Consider the following 19,252-nt stretch of genomic DNA (forward strand, 5'->3'; position numbering starts at 1 on the left):
GGGCTGATTGGTGGCCTGCTACAGCTGGGGAGAGAGAAAGGGAGAAGGTGCTGCCAGAGAGGCTGAGGAACCACTGAGTGCAGGGGCCTGGTGGGATGCAGCCCAGCTAGTTGGACCTCCAGAGGAAGAGGATCACAGGACAGGAGTCTGGGAAACAGCTTAGGGAATAAGAACATAAGAATGGCCTGAGTGGGTGAGACCAATGGTCCACCTCACCTAGTATCCTATCTTCTGACAGTGGCTGGTGCTAGATGCTCCAAAGGGACTGAATAGAACAGGACAATTATCAAGCGATCCACCCCTGTCATCCACTCCCAACTTCTGGCAGTCAGAGGCCAGGGTCATCTCGAGCATGGGATTGCATCCCTGATCATCTTGGCTAACGGCCATTGATGGAGTTATCCCCCAAGAACTCATCTAATTCTTTTTTGAATCCCATTATACTTGTGGCCTTCACAACATCTCCTGGCAACATGTTGTACAGGTTGATTGAGCATTGTGTGAAGAAGTACTTCCTTATGTTTGTTTTAAACCTGGTGCCTGTTAATGTTCTTATGTTATGTGAAAGAGTAAATAACATTTCCTTATTCACTTTCTCCACACCATTTATGATTTTATAGTCCTCGATCATATCCCTCCTTAATCGTCTCTTTTCTAAGGCGACCACTCCCAATCTTTTTAATCTCCCCTCATACGGAAGCTGTTCCATACCTCTTAATCTTGTTTTGAGATGGGTGACCAGATCTTCATGCAGTATTCCAAGTAAGATGGATTTATGTAGTGGCATTATGATATTTTCTGTCTTATCATCTATCCCTTTCCTAATGGTTCCTAACACTCTGTTAGCTTTTTTGACTGCTGCTGCACATTGAGCAAATGTTTTCCCCAAGATCTGGGGAATGACCCCAAGATCTCTTTCTTGAGTGGTAACTGCTAATTTAGTTCCCCATATTTTGTATGTACAGTTGGGACAATGTTTTCCAATGTACAACACTTTGCACTAATCAACATTGAATTTCATCTGCCATTTTGTTGCCCAGTCACCCAGCTTTGTGAGATCCCTTTGTAACTTCACAGTCAGCTTTGGATTTAACTGTCTTGAGTAATTTTGTATTGTCTGAAAACTTTGCCACTTCACTGCTTACCCCTTTTTCCAGATCATTTATAAATATGTTGAACAGCATTAGTCCTAGTACAGATCCTTGGGAGAACCCCCACTATGTACCTCTCTCCTGAAACTGACCATTTAGTCCTACCCTTTGTTGTCTCATTTAACCAGTTGCTGATCCATGAGAGGCCTTTCCCTCTTATCCCATGACTCTTTACTTTTCTTAAGAGACTGAGGTCTGGGACTTTGTCCAAGGCTTTCTGAAAGTCCAAGTACACTATATCAGCTAGATTACCTTTGTCCACATGCTTGTTGACACACTCAAGGAATTCTAATAATGGTGAGGCATGATTTCCCTTTACAAAAGCCAGGTTGACTCTTCCCAACATATTGTGTTCATGTATAATTCTCTTCTTTACTATAGTTTTAGCCAGTTTGCTTGGTACTGAAGTTAGGCTTACCAGCCTGTGAGTATGTCTACACTGGCAAATTTCTGTGCAACAAGAAATTTTATTAAAGAACAACACTTTTATTAAAGCATTGGAATTAAACTACTGTTGCATGTCCACACTGTGTTCCTTGTAACGGTGGAGCGCATCCACATTAGCAGCTCTTGCAACAGCAAAGAGAGCAGCGCACCATGGTAGCTATCCCACTGTACAACTGGCTGCAGGGTGCTTTGGGAAGGGTTCGCAATGCTTCATGGGGCAGGCACAGCATTGCATGATGCAGGTTTCCCAATCCCATTGTTCCATGGGCATCTTACTACATTGCCAGCTGCTTTTCAACTGAAGTGCGGTGTGGGGTGGCAGAGTGTGTGACAGGGAGTGTGTGTGTATGGACAGGGGGAGAGACTATGCTTTGGGGGAAAGAATGTGTCAGCTTGCTGTCTTGTAAGTTCAGACAGCAGCAGGAAGCAACCAGTTCTGAGGCAGGAAGAGGGGGACCCCCTGTCATCAGCCCCCGCCTTCCTCCCCAGCTCTCTGCACAACAATCTGTCTGTCTCTCTCAGCTCTGTGTTCAACAGCAGGAGCATTCCACATCAGTGGTTTGCTTTGTGTCCCAGAGCAGATCAGCTCAGAATGCAAGGGTTGTCAGAAACAGAGCTTTGAAAGGGGAGGGGCGCATGTCTCCAGGGCAGCAGAGTTCAAAACAATGAGCAGAGCAGCCACTTGAGGGATTACGGGACACTTCTGGAGGCCAATTGATTTCTTTCTGCACTGTAATGTGTTTACACTGCCAATACAACGCTGGAGCCTCTGTGCTTAGGACTCTCAGGGTAGGTATACACTGCTCACGATGCCGCGGCAGCGCTCTGACATGAGCAGTGTAGACACGCTTTATCGCCGGGGAGAGAGCTCTCCCCGCTGATAAAAAAACCCCACCCTGAACATGGCTCCCGGCAATAAACCGCTGTCTATACTGGCACTTTTCAGCACTAAAACTTTTGTCACTCAGGGCGGTGTTTTTTCACACCCCGAACGACTGAAGTTTTAGCGCTGAAAGTGGCAGTGTAGACACAGCCTCATCGAGGTGGTGTTTTTGCAGTGCTACAACTGAGGAGTTTCTGTGCACGAAGTGGTTTGGCAGTGTGTACACCTCGGGAGTTACACTGCAGAAAGCTGCTTTACTGCGCTGTAACTTGCAAGTGTAGACAAGGCCTGTATTTGCAAGGATCGCCTCTGGAGCCTTTAAAGAAAAATCAGTGTTACATTAGCAATCCTCCAGTAATCTGGTACAGAGGCTGATTTAAGCATTAGGTTACATACCACAGTTAGAAATTCTACAATTTCATGTCTGAGTTCCTTCAGAACTCTTGAGTGATTACCATCGGATCTTGGTGACTTATTACTGTTAAATTTAAAAATTTGTTCCAAAGCCTCCTCTACTGACACGAATCTGAGGAACTGTCCCAGATTTGGGTAATCTAAAAAGAATGGCTCAGGTGTGGGAGGCCACATCCTTTGCAGTGAAGTCTGGTGCAAAGAATTCATTTAGCTTCTCCACAAGGGGCTTGACTTCCTTGAGTGCTCCTGTAGCCCCACAATCATTCAGTGGCCCTCCTGATTGTTTGGCAGCCTTCCTGCTTCTGATGTACTTAAGAATTTTTTTGCTATTAGTTTTTGTGTCTTTTGCTAGTTACTCTTCAATTTCTTTTTGGGCCTGTCCAATTTAGCTTTTACCGCATTTTGTACTCGGTTGTTTAGCCGTGGTGGCACTTTTTTGGTCTTCTTATTATTTTGTTGTTGTTGCCTTTTAAGGAACAGTCACAAGAGTGAAATGCCTGTAAGCTGCATGGATACTATTTTAAAACACCATAAGAGAGGTTCAAACTAAATGTAGACCCCAAATCAACAACAACAAAACAGTAAGAAGACCAAAAAAGTGCCACCACGGCTATTCTCTCCTTGTTGTACCGGGTCGTTTTCTCTGTTGGTCACAGGTGTGGCTGCCTGTCTCCAGGGTTGGCAGTTCTGGCAGCTATGCAGGGGTGTAATCTAGATGATTGCCTGTAAGCAGGAAAGGCTCTTCTCTCCCTTCTGCTCAGGCTCAGTAAGGGGTGTGTGACCCCGTTACAGAGATCAACCACTGAGAGGAGGAGCAGGCAGAGCAGCAGCTGGCCAGCGAATGGGGTGTGGTGACAGAACAGGGTGGGAAGAAGGGATGTGTCCTGCTTTGAGCAGGGGGTTGGACTAGATGACCTCCTCAGGTCCCTTCCAACCCTGATATTCTATTATTCTATGTTGTAGAAAAGAGGGAAAGGTCTCTGAATGTGGGCAAAAGTGCGGGCTCTTCCAGATGAAGGGAGCGGCATGAAACAGACCTGTCCCCTAGCGTGGGAGATGGGGACAAAGAGAGAAGAATGTCATGGAGTAGAACTGCATGGTGGTGAAGGTCCCTGGGGGATCTCTGTTATTGGGTGTCTGGACAGAATCTCACCCACGGGCTTCAACACAATGAGGTGCCATGCTCCCCTCCTTTGGCCTTTTCCCTGCTAGTGCTTGGTGGGAGGGTCACGGCAGCCACGCTCCTATCAATGCAGAATTGGGTCCCCCCCACACTCCTTGTCCTGCTCAGCACTCCTTACCCCCCATCACGCATGTAAATTTGGCCAGTGTGGCAGGTGGAGAAACTACAGAATCAGCATCTCCACCAGCCCTAGGCATGGCAGGAGCCCTCCCCTACCCCTTTGATAAGGGCAAATGCAAATAGCTCCTCTCACCAAGTCCTTAGGTGAAGATACCTCAGTCACTGGAGCTACTTGGGCAGCACAGGAGGCAGCATCTACAAAGGAGAAAGATTGAGCTGGGTGAAGCTGTTCTCAGAGGCAGTGAAAATACTCCCAGATTGCTGGTTACAGTGTCGGCAGAGTGTCCCCATGCCCTGCAAGCAGCAGAGTTGGGGGTGGCCTTGGCAGAAGGCCTGTAATAGTAAGATCTGGCTTGCTTCTCATTCTGATTCTCAGTCCCTCATCAGAAGCCCGACTGCTAGGTTCTGGATGAGCCAGGAACATAGGTGCCTGCTACCTTTGCCGGGAGTCCAGCAAGCAGAACCACAGCAGTGAAACCAGCACGTCATAAAATCCAGCCTAACTATCTTCATATTTGCATAGGGAGATGAGGCAGAGACCGCTGAGTGATGCTACCGTTGGACCAACCTCATTGCTAGTGGAACTGACTGCAGTGGAGTTACACCAGGGGTGAATCTGGCCTCCTGCTTTCAGACAGAGCACAGAGTTGCCACCTGGCCTGCAGTGATGTGGGAATGGCCTCAACTGGAGGAGGTAGTGCTGAGTCCTTTGAGACAGTGAGGCCCTGCTTTTGGGAAACAGCTTCCTATTCTGAAGGGGCACTCCTAGCACTTAAAACATCCAGCTAGTTGACGGGCGGGCCCAGTCTCATCAGAGTGCTATGGACTGCAATCCCAAAACTGGAGAGCACAGGCTGGATTCTCCGTTGTCCTGCACCTCAGGTCATCCTTTACACCAATAGGTGCAAAAGGCTAGGGAATCAGAAAGGGAGCTATTGCCACACACTTTGCATTGGTGGGAATGATGGACCCATGGCATGGGGCGATGGGAATCAGGGGAAATGGGACCGAGGCTGAACTGGCCCATTTCACATCACCTCCCACCACCCTGAAAGATAGAGCACTGTTAGCTAAATGAGGGCCAATTATGCAAAGAGGGAAAGAATTCCTGGACACTTGAGAGATGCTGATATTTTGTGGGTTTTAACGTAGCTGCCCCAAAGTGTAACATCTTCCTCAGATTTCACAGGCAGCTTTTTGCAAGAGAGAAAATAGTTTGCCCCATTTTCGAGGTATAGTAATTACTAAGGCAGGGCAGGTGGTACATTGAGGACATCAGACATGGCATCATGCAGCCATGCCCCCATCCCGCCAAGCACTACCCCATCTTACTCCAGCAGGAGCCACACAGGTCTGTGAAAGCATCTTACCTCTCTCCCCAGTCACTCTTTCAAACAGAGCCTGGAGTTTGGCTTTACACTCGGCGAAGTCTCCAGCCTGGACAGTGGCTCCCACGGCCAGAGGCTGCAGTTTCATGAGCTCCTCTAAGGATCCTTTGATGAAGGGGTGCATGTCCATCACTTCCTGGTCTGACGCATAGAGATGCATCTTCTCCACTAGCTGCTCACTGGCCCCCATCCTTTTGAGCACAGCTTCCATCTGCTTCAGCTTCCCCTCCAGGTCCTCGTTCCCCAGGCGGTGCTGCCTTTCCACCATCTCCAGCAGCTCCTGCTCCTTCTCTTGGATCAACTTCACCATGTGTTCGATGCTCTTTCGGATCAGCTCCTGGTTTTCAGTCCTCACCCGGTCCATTTGGTCAGCTTTGCCCTTCAGGCTTTTATAGACATCTTCAAAGTGGGCCTTCTTCCTCTTCAGCTCTTCGCTCAGGCTCCCCAGCTCCTCCTGCCGCCGCTCAATTTCCGTCTGGATGTTGCAGTAGAGTTTTGAGTGCTCACTATCCAGGAGCGCACAGGAACAACAGAGAGGCTTGAAACATCCTCTGCAGTAGATACTACTGATACAAGCACAATACAGCTTAATTTGAATGCATCCTAAGAAGTCCCTTCTTCTCTACAACCCACTGCTTGGCCTACAGTTGAGGCTGGGGCAAGGCCTTTGGTTGTAGCCACATCCTGAGCCTCGTGATTAGAGCTGGTGGGGATTTTTTCAAATAAACATTTTTTTCACTGAAAAATGTCAATTAGTCCCAAGTGAAACCATTCACAAACAGGATCGGTGTCAATGAATTTCATGACTCGACAAAATGTCAAGCAATGTTTCAAAGGGTTAGTTTCAACATTTTCAAAATGAAAAATTCTGGTTTTCTGGTCCAAAACAATTTAAAAAAAAAGAAATTTAAGCTAACCGCAGTCAAAAAAAAGGAGAGCTTTATAAAAAGAAAAAAAAAGGTCAAAACCGAAACAAAATGTTTTGATTTATACAAACAGAAACCTTTTGCTTTAGAAAAATCATTGAGATTTTGACTTTTTGTCCCGATTCAGGATGTGGAAAAAGTTTTGAACTCTCAAAGATTTTAGTGGGATGGGAAACCATTTCCCACCCAATACTATTGTGATGAGAGGTGTAGAGGAAAAGTAGAGTAGAGGAAGAGAAGAAGAAATAAGATCTCCAAAGTTTCCCACAGGCAGCCAGACTTATGGGGGTTGATTCAAATATTTGGCCATTGGCATATCTCTAACAAAAGCATTCCCTACTGGCACATAGAGAAAAAGGGCAGCGACGTAATGGGATAATAGCTGCATCCTGTGGAAATTCCCTTCCCATTCTGGGGAATTCCTTAGAGATTCTCTAGGACAGATCCTCCTCAGCTGGTGTTAATGGGAATGGTTGTGCTGAAATAAATGGAGCCATGGTGATTTACATCAGCTGAGTATGATGCCTTCTGTTTTTCAGGGAGTCCAGGAGAGGGACAGTCTCCAAAGAGGAGATAAATGGAGAAAAGCTGCAGCCCAGCATAGCCACCCAGAGGCTGGAATCTACAGAGTGATTCATTAGGAACTGTTTGTAGAAGTTGGCAATTCGCTCTTGATGAGAAATGGGATATGCCTGCTGCTCTGATTCCATTCCTTCTCCCACTCAACTGCTTGTAGGTATCAACTAAATTAACAGCCAAGGCACAGAAAGGCTAAGAGACTTGTCCAAGGTCACACACAGTCTGTGGTAAAGCAGGGATTTGACCCCCCCAATCTCACAGGTCCTAGCCTAGTCCCCTAAATACTGGACCAGCCCTCCTTGCAAGGACATACTGGTGCAGCTGCAAGAATGGTACTAAGGGTGTCAGCTGCAGCATACCCAGGGCTCAGTCACTACTTTCACCATGCAGGTTATGCTGAGCAGATTTCCATGACCTGGTGGTGAAAATGCCTGAGTCCCATCTACCCTAATATCTTAGCACTGATTCAGCTGCACCGTTGCTGGCAGTCGTTGGTGCAGCTGCATCCAGTGAGTAAGCAAGACAGAGTATCCAGCATGTCTGTGCAACACATGCTTCTCATTTGCAGTAATCTCACCGGGCCAGATTCTAGACTCCATTACAGTGGTATAAAGCCAAGTGTAACCCATCAGTGACAATGAAGTGATTCTGCATTTATAATGGTGGAAATTGGATCAGACTCTGGCCCATTCTGAGTATAATACCATGGGGTGTGGGATACAGACACCGAGAGCTTGAGCAAATCTGAGACATGCAGAGAAATGTGACGAGATTCTCTCTCCTCCCACCCAGTATTGTTTCTTTTCATGCCCGTCACTTTTCAGTTTGATGGCATTCCCATTAATCCCACCCCAAAGCATGATTTAAAATCTACAGGCAACTAAAGAAAAGGGCTGGGTAGATGGGATGAATAATCAAACCATTGTCCTCTAAGAGAACCAGGAATTTAATTACCATATCTAAGGTAGAAGCGAAACTCAATCAGCTTAATGGGACTAAATCGGGGGGGCCCAGATAATCTTCATCCAAGAATATTAAAGGAATTGGCACATGAAATTGCTAGCCCTTTAGCAAGAATTTTTAATGAATCTGTAAACTTAGGGGTTGTACCGTATGATTGGAGAATTGCTAACATAGTTCCTATTTTTAAGAAAGGAAAAAAAAGTGATCCGGGTAACTACAGGCCTGTTAGTTTGACATCTCTAATATGTAAACTCTTGGAAAAAAATTTGAAGGAGAAAGTAGTTAAGGACATTGAGGTCAATGGTAAATGAGACAAAATACAACATGGTTTTACAAAAGGTAGATCGTGCCAAACCAACCTGATCTCCTTCTTTGAGAAAGTAACAGATTTTTTAGACAAAGGAAATGCAATGGATCTAATTTACCTAGATTTCAGTAAGGCGTTTGATACCGTGCCACATGGGGAATTATTAGTTAAATTGAAAAAGATGGGGATCAATATGAAAATTGAAAAGTGGATAAGGAATTGGTTAACAGGGAGACTACAGCGGGTCCTACTGAAAGGTGAACTATCAAGCTGGAGGGAGGTTACTAGTGGAGTTCCTCACGGATCAGTTTTGGGACCAATCTTATTTAATCTTTTTATTACTGACCTCGGCACAAAAAGTGGGAGTGTGCTAATAAAGTGTGCGGATGATACAAAACTGGGAGGTATTGCCAATTTAGAGAGAGACCGGGATATCATACAGGAAGATTTGAATGACCTTGTAAACTGGAGTAATAGTAATAGGATGAAATTTAATAGTGAGAAGTGTAAGGTTATGCATTTAGGGATTAATAACAAGAATTTTAGTTATAAGCTGGGGACGCATCAATTAGAAGTAATGGAGGAGGAGAAGGACCTTGGAGTATTGGTTGATCATAGGATGACTATGAGCCGCCAATGTGATATGGCAGTGAAAAAAGCTAATGCGGTCTTGGGATGCATCAGGCGAGGTATTTCCAGTAGAGATAGGAGGTTTTAGTACCGTTATACAAGGCACTGGTGAGACCTCACCTGGAATACTGTGTGCAGTTCTGGTCTCCCATGTTTAAGAAGGATGAATTCAAACTGGAACAGGTACAGAGAAGGGCTACTAGGATGATCCGGGGAATGGAAAACCTGTCTTATGAAAGGAGACTCAAGGAGCTTGGCTTGTTTAGCCTAACTAAAAGAAGGTTGAGGGGAGATATGATTGCTCTCTATAAATATATCAGAGGGATAAATACCGGAGAGGGAGAGGAATTATTTAAGCTCAGTACCAATGTGGACACAAGAACAAATGGATATAAACTGGTCATTGGGAAGTTTAAACTTGAAATTAGACGAAGGATTCTAACCATCAGAGGACTGAAGTTTTGGAATAGCCTTCCAAGGGAAGCAGTGGGGGCAAAAGACCTATCTGGCTTTTAGATTAGACTTGATAAGTTTATGGAGAAGATGGTATGATGGGATAACATGATTTTGGCAATTGATTGATCTTTAAATATTCATAGTAAACAGGCCCAATGGCCTGTGATTGGATGTTGGATGGGGTGGGATCTGAGTTACTACAGAAAATTCTTTCCTGGGTATCTGGCTGGTGAATCTTGCCCACATGCTCAGGGTTCAGCTGATCGACATATTTGGGGTCGGGAAGGAATTTTCCTCCAGGGCAGATTGGAAGAGGCCCTGGAGGTTTTTCGCCTTCCTCTGTAGCATGGGGTATGGGTCACTTGCTGGAGGATTCTCTGCTCCTTGAAGTCTTTAAACCATGATTTGAGGACTTCAGTAGCTCAGACATAGGTGAGAGATTTTTCGCAGGAGTGAGTGGGTGAGATTCTGTGGCCTGCACTGTGCAGGAGGTCAGACTAGATGATCATAATGGTCCCTTCTGACCTTAATATCTATGAATCTATGAATTAGTGATTGGTACTGGCAGCAATAGATTATTATACATGTGTGTTATATGCATGATTGGTGGGTGAAGCTTCCCCTCGGGGAGGCTAGCTCCCTGTCCCGCCTCTTCTGCCAGTGGCCCCACCCCACTTCACCCCCACTCTGCCCCAGGCCCACTGTAACAGGGTGCTGGCCAGGAGGTCCTGGGCCAGCCCTCTGTTAGCCTAGCTCCAATTAAGAAGCATTAATTGGGGCTGGCTGAGTATGCCACACTTCATTGCTAGAAGGGAAGCACCTGCGGGCCTCATTAGCCAGGGGGCTATATAGGGCAGGCAGGCAGGCAGGCAGGCAAGCAAGCAAGCAAGCAAGGGAGGAGCCAAGGACTGTGCATCACTGCTGGCTGGAGAAGCTAGCTTTTCCCCAGGTTGCTGGTTTACAGCGGTCTGTAAATAGAAGGTGGTGGGAGTTGACACCGTGAATAAAATAAAAATAAAATAAAATAATTGTACTCAGAAGAGATCTCTGGCTGATTTGTTGCAAGGACAAGCAAACTCCTTGTTACGCCCACCTCCTCCTCTGCTCAGCCCCCTCCCTGCCACAGGTGTCCCTCCTCTCCATCCCCCCTCCTCCTTGCCCCTTGGGCCCCCACTGCTGCTCACCAGTCCCTCCTCCCTTTCTGCTCAGTCCCCTTGCTGCTGCTCGCCAGTCCCTCCTCCTCCCTTTCAGCCCACCCTCCTGCTGTTCACTGGTCTCTCCTCCCACCATTTGTCCTCTCCCTGCTCACTGTATGCTTCTCCTTCCCCCCTCCTCCCCGCTCAGCCCCAGAGCCACTGCTCGCTGGTCCCTCTTCCTCCTGTCCCCGCTTGCCCCCCCACCTCTGCTCACTGGTCCCTCCTCTCTCCCCCTCCCCGCGTGCATCCCTCCTCTCCTCCCCCCCACTGACCCTCGCCACATCCCTTCCCCCCTCTTCCCACACAACCCCCATCGTCACCCACCGCATCTCTCCTCCCATTGAAGGCCAAGTGGGAGGGGAGGAGGGACCAGCGGTGGGGGGCCGAGTGGAGAGGAGGAACCAGCAAGCGGCAGGAGGGACCTCCAGAGAGGGGGTTGGAGAGTGCTGGAGAGGAGCACCAAGGCAGAAAACGCTGAGTTTTTATATGAGCCATGCAGGTTCCTGGGCAGCTGAGGAGGTGATATCTGCTACTCAGCTTCCTGGGTTCATCAGTAATCTCCCTGGGGAGTCCCAGGGACCCAGGAAGCTGAGTAGTAGGTACCGGCTCCTCAGCTGCCTGGGAACCTGCATGGCACATAATAAATAAGCAAACTCTTCCCATGGAAGCCTACTCCCAGCATGTAGGGGAAGAGGTGGAGCCACCATGGCCCAGGCTTCTGGCCGCAGGATCAGCGGTGGCTGCACCGGAGAGGCTTAGCCCCTCCTGGCCTACTGTACCCGCTGCCCATGGTTATATGCCTTTCAATATGACACATGCGTGGGGAGTTTGTAAGTCTCTACGAAGGATCTTTGGGAATAGAGGTTTTCCCATACTAGCCCAGAGGGTTCGTCAAGCCAGTGCCTTCAGCAGTGGTCAACATGCACTGTGTCAGACGGTGTGTGGGAGGGAAATCCCAAATGTACCTGGCCAATTGTTCAATGGGGTGTGTGACCCATGCTTTGTCCCCCGCATTACTGCACCACACACAGAAGTTTGAGTCTCCTCTTGCCTCCAAACTAAAGAGCCTGGTCTTTTAATTCAAGCAGTAAGGGCTCATGAATTTAGATGCTGAGGTCCCGGGTTCAGTCTCTGCAGAAGAGCAACCCTGGGGCATTGTTTGAGGTGCAGGGGGATGCGAATTCCAGCCTGACTCCTGTTGTGATCTGCTGACACCATGAAGCAAGGGTGGGAATGTGCAGAGGCCACTTGAAAAAGAGCTAGCCTCATTTTACAGATGGGGAAACTGAGGCACAGGAAGAGGCTGTTGTGACAGTACACCCTATATTCTGCATAGTAATATGGTTATGATGTGAATATGGCATAACTAAGATATACTTTATGCAAGTTTCAGAGGAACAGCCGTGTTAGTCTGTATTCGCAAAAAGTAAAGGAGTACTTGTGGCACCTTAGAGACTAACCAATTTATTTGAGCATGAGCTTTCGTGAGCTACAGCTCACTTCATCAGATGTATACCGTGGAAACTGCAGCAGACTTTATATACACACAGAGAATATGAAACAATACCTCCTCCCACCCCACTGTCCTGCTGGTAATAGCTTATCTAAAGTGATCAACAGGTGGGCCATTTCCAGCACAAATCCAGGTTTTCTCACCCTCCACCCACCCACACAAATTCACTCTCCTGCTGGTGCTAGCCCATCCAAAGTGACAACTCTTTACATAATCAAGTCGGGCTATTTCCTGCATAGATCCAGGTTTTCTCACATCCCCCCCACCCCCATACACACACAAACTCACTCTCCTGCTGGTAATAGCTCATCTAAACTGACCACTCTCCAAGTTTAAATCCAAGTTAAACCAGAACATCTGGGGGGGAGGGGGTAGGAAAAAACAAGAGGAAACAGGCTACCTTGCATAATGACTTAGCCACTCCCAGTCTCTATTTAAGCCTAAATTAATAGTATCCAATTTGCAAAAGAAGCCCTTGAGGAATTCCACCATGATTTCAACAATTTCCATCCCACCACCAACCTCAGCCTGGTCCAGTCCACACAAGAGATCCACTTCCTGGACACTACAGTGCTAATAAACGATGGCCACATAAACACCACCCTATACCGGAAACCTACTGACCGCTATTCCTACCTGCATGCCTCCAGCTTTCACCCTGACCACACCACACGATCCATCGTCTACAGCCAAGCTCTGCGATACAACCGCATTTGCTCCAACCCCTCAGACAGAGACAAACACCTACAAGATCTCTGTCAAGCTTTCTTACAACTACAATACCCACCTGCAGAAGTAAAGAAACAGATTGATAGAGCCAGAAGAGTTCCCAGAAGTTACCTACTACAGGACAGGCCTAACAAAGAAAATAACAGAACGCCACTAGCGGTCACCTTCACCCCCAACTAAAACCCCTCCAACGCATTATTAAGGATCTACAACCTATCCTAAAGGATGACCCAACACTCTCACAAGTCTTGGGAGACAGGCCAGTCCTTGCCTACAGACAGCCCCGCAACCTGAAGCAAATACTCACCAACAACCACATACCACACAACAGAACCACTAACCCAGGAACTTATCCTTGCAACAAAGCCCGTTGCCAATTGTGCCCACATATCTATTCAGGGGACACCATCACAGGGCCTAATAACATCAGCCACACTATCAGAGGCTCGTTCACCTGCACATCCACCAATGTGATATATGCCATCATGTGCCAGCAATGCCCCTCTGCCATGTACATTGGTCAAACTGGACAGTCTCTACGTAAAAGAATAAATGGACACAAATCAGATGTCAAGAATTATAACATTCATAAACCAGTCGGAGAACACTTCAATCTCTCTGGTCACGCAATCACAGACATGAAGGTCGCTATCTTAAAACAAAAAAACTTCAAATCCAGACTCCAGCGAGAAACTGCTGAATTGGAATTCATTTGCAAATTGGATACTATTAATTTAGGCTTAAATAGAGACTGGGAGTGGCTAAGTCATTATGCAAGGTAGCCTGTTTCCTCTTGTTTTTTCCTACCCCCTCCCCCCCAGATGTTCTGGTTTAACTTGGATTTAAACTTGGAGAGTGGTCAGTTTAGATGAGCTATTACCAGCAGGAGAGTGAGTTTGTGTGTGTATGGGGGTGGGGGGGATGTGAGAAAACCTGGATCTATGCAGGAAATAGCCCGACTTGATTATGTAAAGAGTTGTCACTTTGGATGGGCTAGCACCAGCAGGAGAGTGAATTTGTGTGGGTGGGTGGAGGGTGAGAAAACCTGGATTTGTGCTGGAAATGGCCCACCTGTTGATCACTTTAGATAAGCTATTACCAGCAGGACAGTGGGGTGGGAGGAGGTATTGTTTCATATTCTCTGTGTGTATATAAAGTCTGCTGCAGTTTCCACGGTATACATCTGATGAAGTGAGCTGTAGCTCACGAAAGCTCATGCTCAAATAAATTGGTTAGTCTCTAAGGTGCCACAAGTACTCCTTTACTTTATGCAAGATGGCTCATGTAAGATACCATTGGAAAGGTTATGATTTACTGAATGTGATTATCCAGTTTGTATGCATGTATCATTTCTGTATCTAAAGTTAGGAATATTGACTATGTAACAATTACATCTGTGTGTGTACTTTGGAGGAACGCCTGCCAGACAGTAGGCAATCCTCCTGAATGACCCATTTAAGAAGGACAATAGAACTCTGAAGATACAAATCTCCCACCTTCCTGAAGTGCTTCCTGGGATGCTGTATTGACACTACAAGGTCAGGTGATAATCTCACCTGATGAAAAATACCCCTTTCCACACAGCTGGTACTTTTCCACTGTAGGGGGATGGGGATCAAACAAAGGATTCCTGCCTTAGGTAAATCCGTTTTAAGGGCTGGGGAGCGGGTTGATCTGGACTCTCCTCCATTGCCTACCCAAGAAGAAGGACTGCTGAAAGTACCTGAAGGGACAAAGGAACTAACCTGAGGGGAAAGGCAGGGGCGAGTCCAGACTGTGACAGGGGTCCAGTCTGTAAGAAGACATAACTGGAACTCTAAGATACAGAAACTCTGCAACTTACCTTTCCACACTAACGTTTACCAATCTTCTAGCTCAATAGGAGCTCTAAGTTAATTAGTTTGAGGACCCATTGTCTCACACTCCTTAATATTTCTCTTCCTGACAACTATATTTCGACAAACCCTTCAAGCAGCATTTCTTTAATGAATTATAATTTCAATATAATTCATTCTACTTTCACACCTAAAATAACATTGAGAGTGAGAAATTACTTCTTGAAACCACTCTCTTTAAGATCTTATGCTTAGTATGCATATTTTGTTTTATTTGCTCAGTAATCTGCTTTGTTCTGTTTGCTATCCCTTATAATCACTTAAAATCTGCCTTTTACAGTTAATAAATTTGTTTTGTTTATTATTAAACCCAGTTTGTGCAATTTCTAACTGAGGGGGGAAGAAGTTGTGCATATCTCTCTTCACATTGAAGGAGAGGCCAAATTTTTATGAGTTTGTGCTGTGCAGATCTTTCTATACAGCACAAGACAATATTATTTTGGGTTTATTCCCCAAAAGGGGTGTGCAAGTGAGTGCTGGGTGAATCCTCTCACACAGAGCTGGCTTCAGTTTGTGTTTGCATCTGGGTGTGGCCCTACCTCTGTGTGTGTGCTGCAAGGGGCTGGAGAGCCTAATTCAGCAAAACAGGGAGAGGGAATCCAGGCTGGTGGAGCAGGTGGGGCGCAGTGAAACCCTGGTACATCCAGAAGAGGGGTCCAACCCATCACAGCTGTGACTTGCCCAAGGTCACATAGTGGGTCAGTGGAAGAGCTGGGAATAGAACCGAAGGGCCATATTCTTGCAACATGACTCAAGTAGCTCCTGCGGAAGTCAATGGGAGTTACTCTCATATCTTGGTGCAGGAAGAAAGGGTCCTAAGTTCCCTAGACTCCCAGGCCTGGCCTTCACCACAGACCCTCCCTCCCAATACCCTTTTCCCATGTGCTCACAACTGTATGGGAATAAATCATAGAAGGTTGATGTTCTTACCTTGTAATGTAGTTCTGGTCATTGTGGGTGGGATTGGAACAGAAGAGGATTCTGGACTTCCTTGCTCCCTCCAGAAACTGTTTGGCAGATTCTGCCTTCAGCTCCCTCACCTTCCTGGTTTCGTGGCTTTTCTTCTTTGAGAACCACTGGTGGGCCTCAAAGCATCTGATGCAAAAGAACTCCTCGCACTCAGAGCACCAAAACTCGGCCAGATCTCTGCAGCGGTCACAGACCAAGTCGCTGCTGCTGACAATCTTCTGGTAGGTGCTCAGCTTGGCCTGCAGATTGGCAAAGAGCAGGTTGTCCTGGTCTGGGATCCCGCTGGCTTGAGGGATGGGAGCCTGGCAGATGGGGCACTGGCCAACGGGCTTGTTCTCTTCCAGGCAGTCGGTGCACAAAGTGTGAAAGCAGGACAGGAGCTTGGGATTCCTGGGTTCTTTCTGGCATCCCTGGCAGAGCAGGAACTGAAATTCTTCTTCCATCACCTTTGGGAGAGAGAGACCCAGGGGGTCACCAATGCTGTGCTGCTCTGCTATGAGCCCCAGTGAGTGATGGGGGGGGGGAGGGGAAGAGATGTCTCTATGTAACAGTAATAATATTACAAGCTAACCATGTACTGTATTTTTTTAAAATCCCTTCTATCCATTTTAAATTTGCCACCTTTCAATTTCCCCAGACATCCCCTTGTTTCTGTGTTTTGAGGAAGGGTGAAGGGGAACAAAGGGAACTATGAAGTGTTGTGAGGTGTGGTATGTGGCCTGTGTGATGGGGTGGACTAGGCCTAGAGGCCCCCTACTGGAGGCTGCAGGATCCTGCCTCTGAATATGGCACTCATATGTTTGTGCCTACATATTGCAAATTCATGGCCCTCAACATCATGTGAACTGGCTTATTATAGAACACAGTTCACAGTGACATTGCATGCAGCAGGGCTGCATGCCTATCTCTCCTAGGTGTCTACATTGTCCCCACTGCTCTAGTATAAAACCTCACCATGGAAAGATTATTTTATCCAGTCCTGGGAGGCAGGGAAATATTATTATCCCAATTTTGCATATGGGCAACTGAGACACAGCGTGGTTCAGTGACTCGCCCAAGCCACCCAGGGGTTAATATGCAGAGATCTCACAACTCCCCAGCTGTAACCACAAAACCATCTCACCCCTCTTCCCCATTGTGTCTGCCAATTAGTCACCAGCTTTTAAAGCAGAGGCTTGACTCTTTGTGCCCTGGACAAAGTTTGGAGGAAGACTCCAATCATCCCTTAGTGAATAAGAGATGGAGGAGAGCCACCTCTCCTGGCAGAAAGGAATCCCAGTCCAGGTAGGGCTGTGATGCTACGTCTCAGCACGAGCATACTGTCATGCCATGTGTGAGTCTCTCCACCAAGATCTGTTGGAGGGGTGGCGTTAGCGTCAAACACCACATGACACACGTTAGTCACTCAATGAACTGCTGAAAGGCACTCAGATACTATAGCCATGAGAGCAGTATATGAACTAATATAGAACAGATCCAGCAACAAGTGCAACAAAAAGGATTTTACACTGGAGTGTGGATGGGTGGGAGATGGGGTGAAGCTCCAGCCTTGGCAAAGCTGTAGTTACAAAAAATTAGTCTCCGTTCCTTGTCAGCAAGTTTGCAGAGCAAACTGCAGCCCCTCCCCGGTGGGAATATTAGCCCTAGGGATGTGGGTCGCCAGGTGGGTGGAGTACATCCTTAGGGGGTGTTGTGTGGGCTTGTTTTCAGAGGTGTGTGCTGCTTTTGAGACCCATTTCAGCTTGTGGTTGTTGAAAAATCTGGCAGCCAGTTCCCGTTGAAGTCAATTGCAATACAACTTTGTCAGGTTGGGCCTTTGGGATATCACATGGGGAGGGAAGCAGAGAGGGAATAGAGGAACATGCACAAGTAGGATGCCAGCTCCAAGAGCTAACTCCATGGTCCTATTCTGGGCACTAGATCCAGCCTCCTCAATATTTCTGGGATAGCCCCAAATTCACAGCCTGCCTGCCTCATGTGAAGGAAGTTAACAGGACCCTCCAGAAATGCAGGGGTGCATGAAACCACAGCATTTCGTCCTTTCGCATCATGGCACAACGGTGTCACAGGACACTGACGTACTGAGGCTGTGCCACAATGCTGATGGCTGTTGCACCATCCCATCCGGAGCAGAGTGTGCCCCACAAAGTGGGTCTCTCCCAGAAATGGTCTCCAAAAAGTGGGGAGCTGGGGTTTGTCTCATGCAGGAATCCCCCTACCCCTTCTGTGTAGCTGGGAAACAAATGGCACACTATCAGCTAAAGACAAGTGAAAGATAAAATACCTGCATTGAGAGCGGATGCACAGCCAGCTCTGGCCACGGCTCTGGGGACGGTCTAGCTGCTGCTGTGGCCAAGGGAGAGTAACCGGCCAAGGGAGAGTAACAAGGAGCTTCCTGCAAAGCAGAAGCGCCACAGCTAGTTTCATTTTCTCTGTGTGACCTGCAGGGAGGAGGAGCTGCAGGAAGTTTCCACTGCTGCCAAGGAAGGCAGCACAGCCTAGTGTTGGGGGAAGGGAGCAGCTGGCTGCAGGGCCTGAACAGGCCAAGTTCTCTGTTTGCAGGCTGCCTGTCTGAGCCTGCAGCATGTAGGGGGCCAGGCTTGTGCCTTGGCCCTGCCTGGGATGCCAACATGCTCAGTGCACAGCAGGCTCATTCCTAATGAAGCCGGGATGGTACCGACCACTGGGTGCAGTGAGGTCTGCAAGGCCTTGACTTGCCTGTGCCTACGGTTAGCATACATCTGGGTTTTCCTGGACACGACCTCTTTGTTTTTTTGATCTGCCCATCTGTGTCCAGGAGGATTTTTCAAATAGGAGGAAATGTCTGGGATTTTTCCTTTCAGAGCAGACCTTGCAGCTCAGAAAGAGCTGTCTCCATGCCCCGACTGGTCCCTCCCATACAGCTGCAGCTGCCAGCAGCATAAACTGCTCCTTGTCAGAATTTGCTGCCTATGTTGTACTGAGCATATAATATGCCCCAGCCTGGCCTGCCAGGTAAGTGGAGATGCCACTGCCTCTCAGCTGGGCTGCCTTCCCTGACGTAGGGCCTCAGAGCCTGGCCAAGAGGGGTGACAGGGCCAGACCCTGGCTCTTCACCCCGAGGAGAGGCCTGCAGGGAGGCGCTGATGGGCTGGCGCTGCATCCTGGGCATGCGCCAGCTGCCCCCCATCTTGAGAGTGAGACTGCAGGAACCCCGTCCAGTACCCCCAAATATCCCCTCCCACTGCACATGCACCCCCCAAATACCTCCCTCCCAGTACACACACACCCCTCCAGTTCCCCCTCCCTATTCCCCTGGCAGTGGCCTCTATTTTGGAACTCGAAATATGTAACTCTACCTGTGCCCATCCTTGCCGGGCAGCTCCATGTGTGGCAATGAGAACGGATCGCTGTGCCACATCAGGGTCCCTCCCTCAGCTGGGGGGATGCCAGGAGTCTGCATTTGTCCGGTGTCCTGCTGTGCTCAATCACTTGAATCTCCATCCTATGTGCTGGGGATGCTG

At 47.8% G+C, this 19,252-nt stretch overlaps 1 protein-coding gene across 4 annotated transcripts in view; it reads right to left on the bottom strand.

Moving 5' to 3' along the window:
- The window catches only part of LOC125644129 (protein PML), a 56,433-nt gene extending 38,239 nt beyond the window's left edge, over positions 1-18,194 (bottom strand). For 2 of the 4 annotated variants that reach the window (XM_075132919.1, XM_048867593.2), the window contains exons 1-4: positions 18,034-18,194; positions 15,711-16,195; positions 5,569-6,152; positions 4,332-4,393 (exon numbers count right to left, since the gene is read on the bottom strand). In XM_075132919.1, the coding sequence (XP_074989020.1) occupies positions 4,332-4,393; positions 5,569-6,152; positions 15,711-16,195; positions 18,034-18,039 (1,137 nt within the window). In that variant the 5' untranslated portion in view covers positions 18,040-18,194. The remainder of the gene's footprint in view (positions 1-4,331; positions 4,394-5,568; positions 6,153-15,710; positions 16,196-18,033) is intronic. The other 2 variants (XM_048867594.2, XM_048867595.2) reach the window with 2 other exon arrangements.
- Between the last annotated feature and the right edge of the window lie 1,058 nt (positions 18,195-19,252).

The sequence above is a fragment of the Caretta caretta genome, chromosome 10 (assembly GCF_965140235.1).
Source record: "Caretta caretta isolate rCarCar2 chromosome 10, rCarCar1.hap1, whole genome shotgun sequence".
NCBI lineage: Eukaryota > Metazoa > Chordata > Testudines > Cheloniidae > Caretta > Caretta caretta.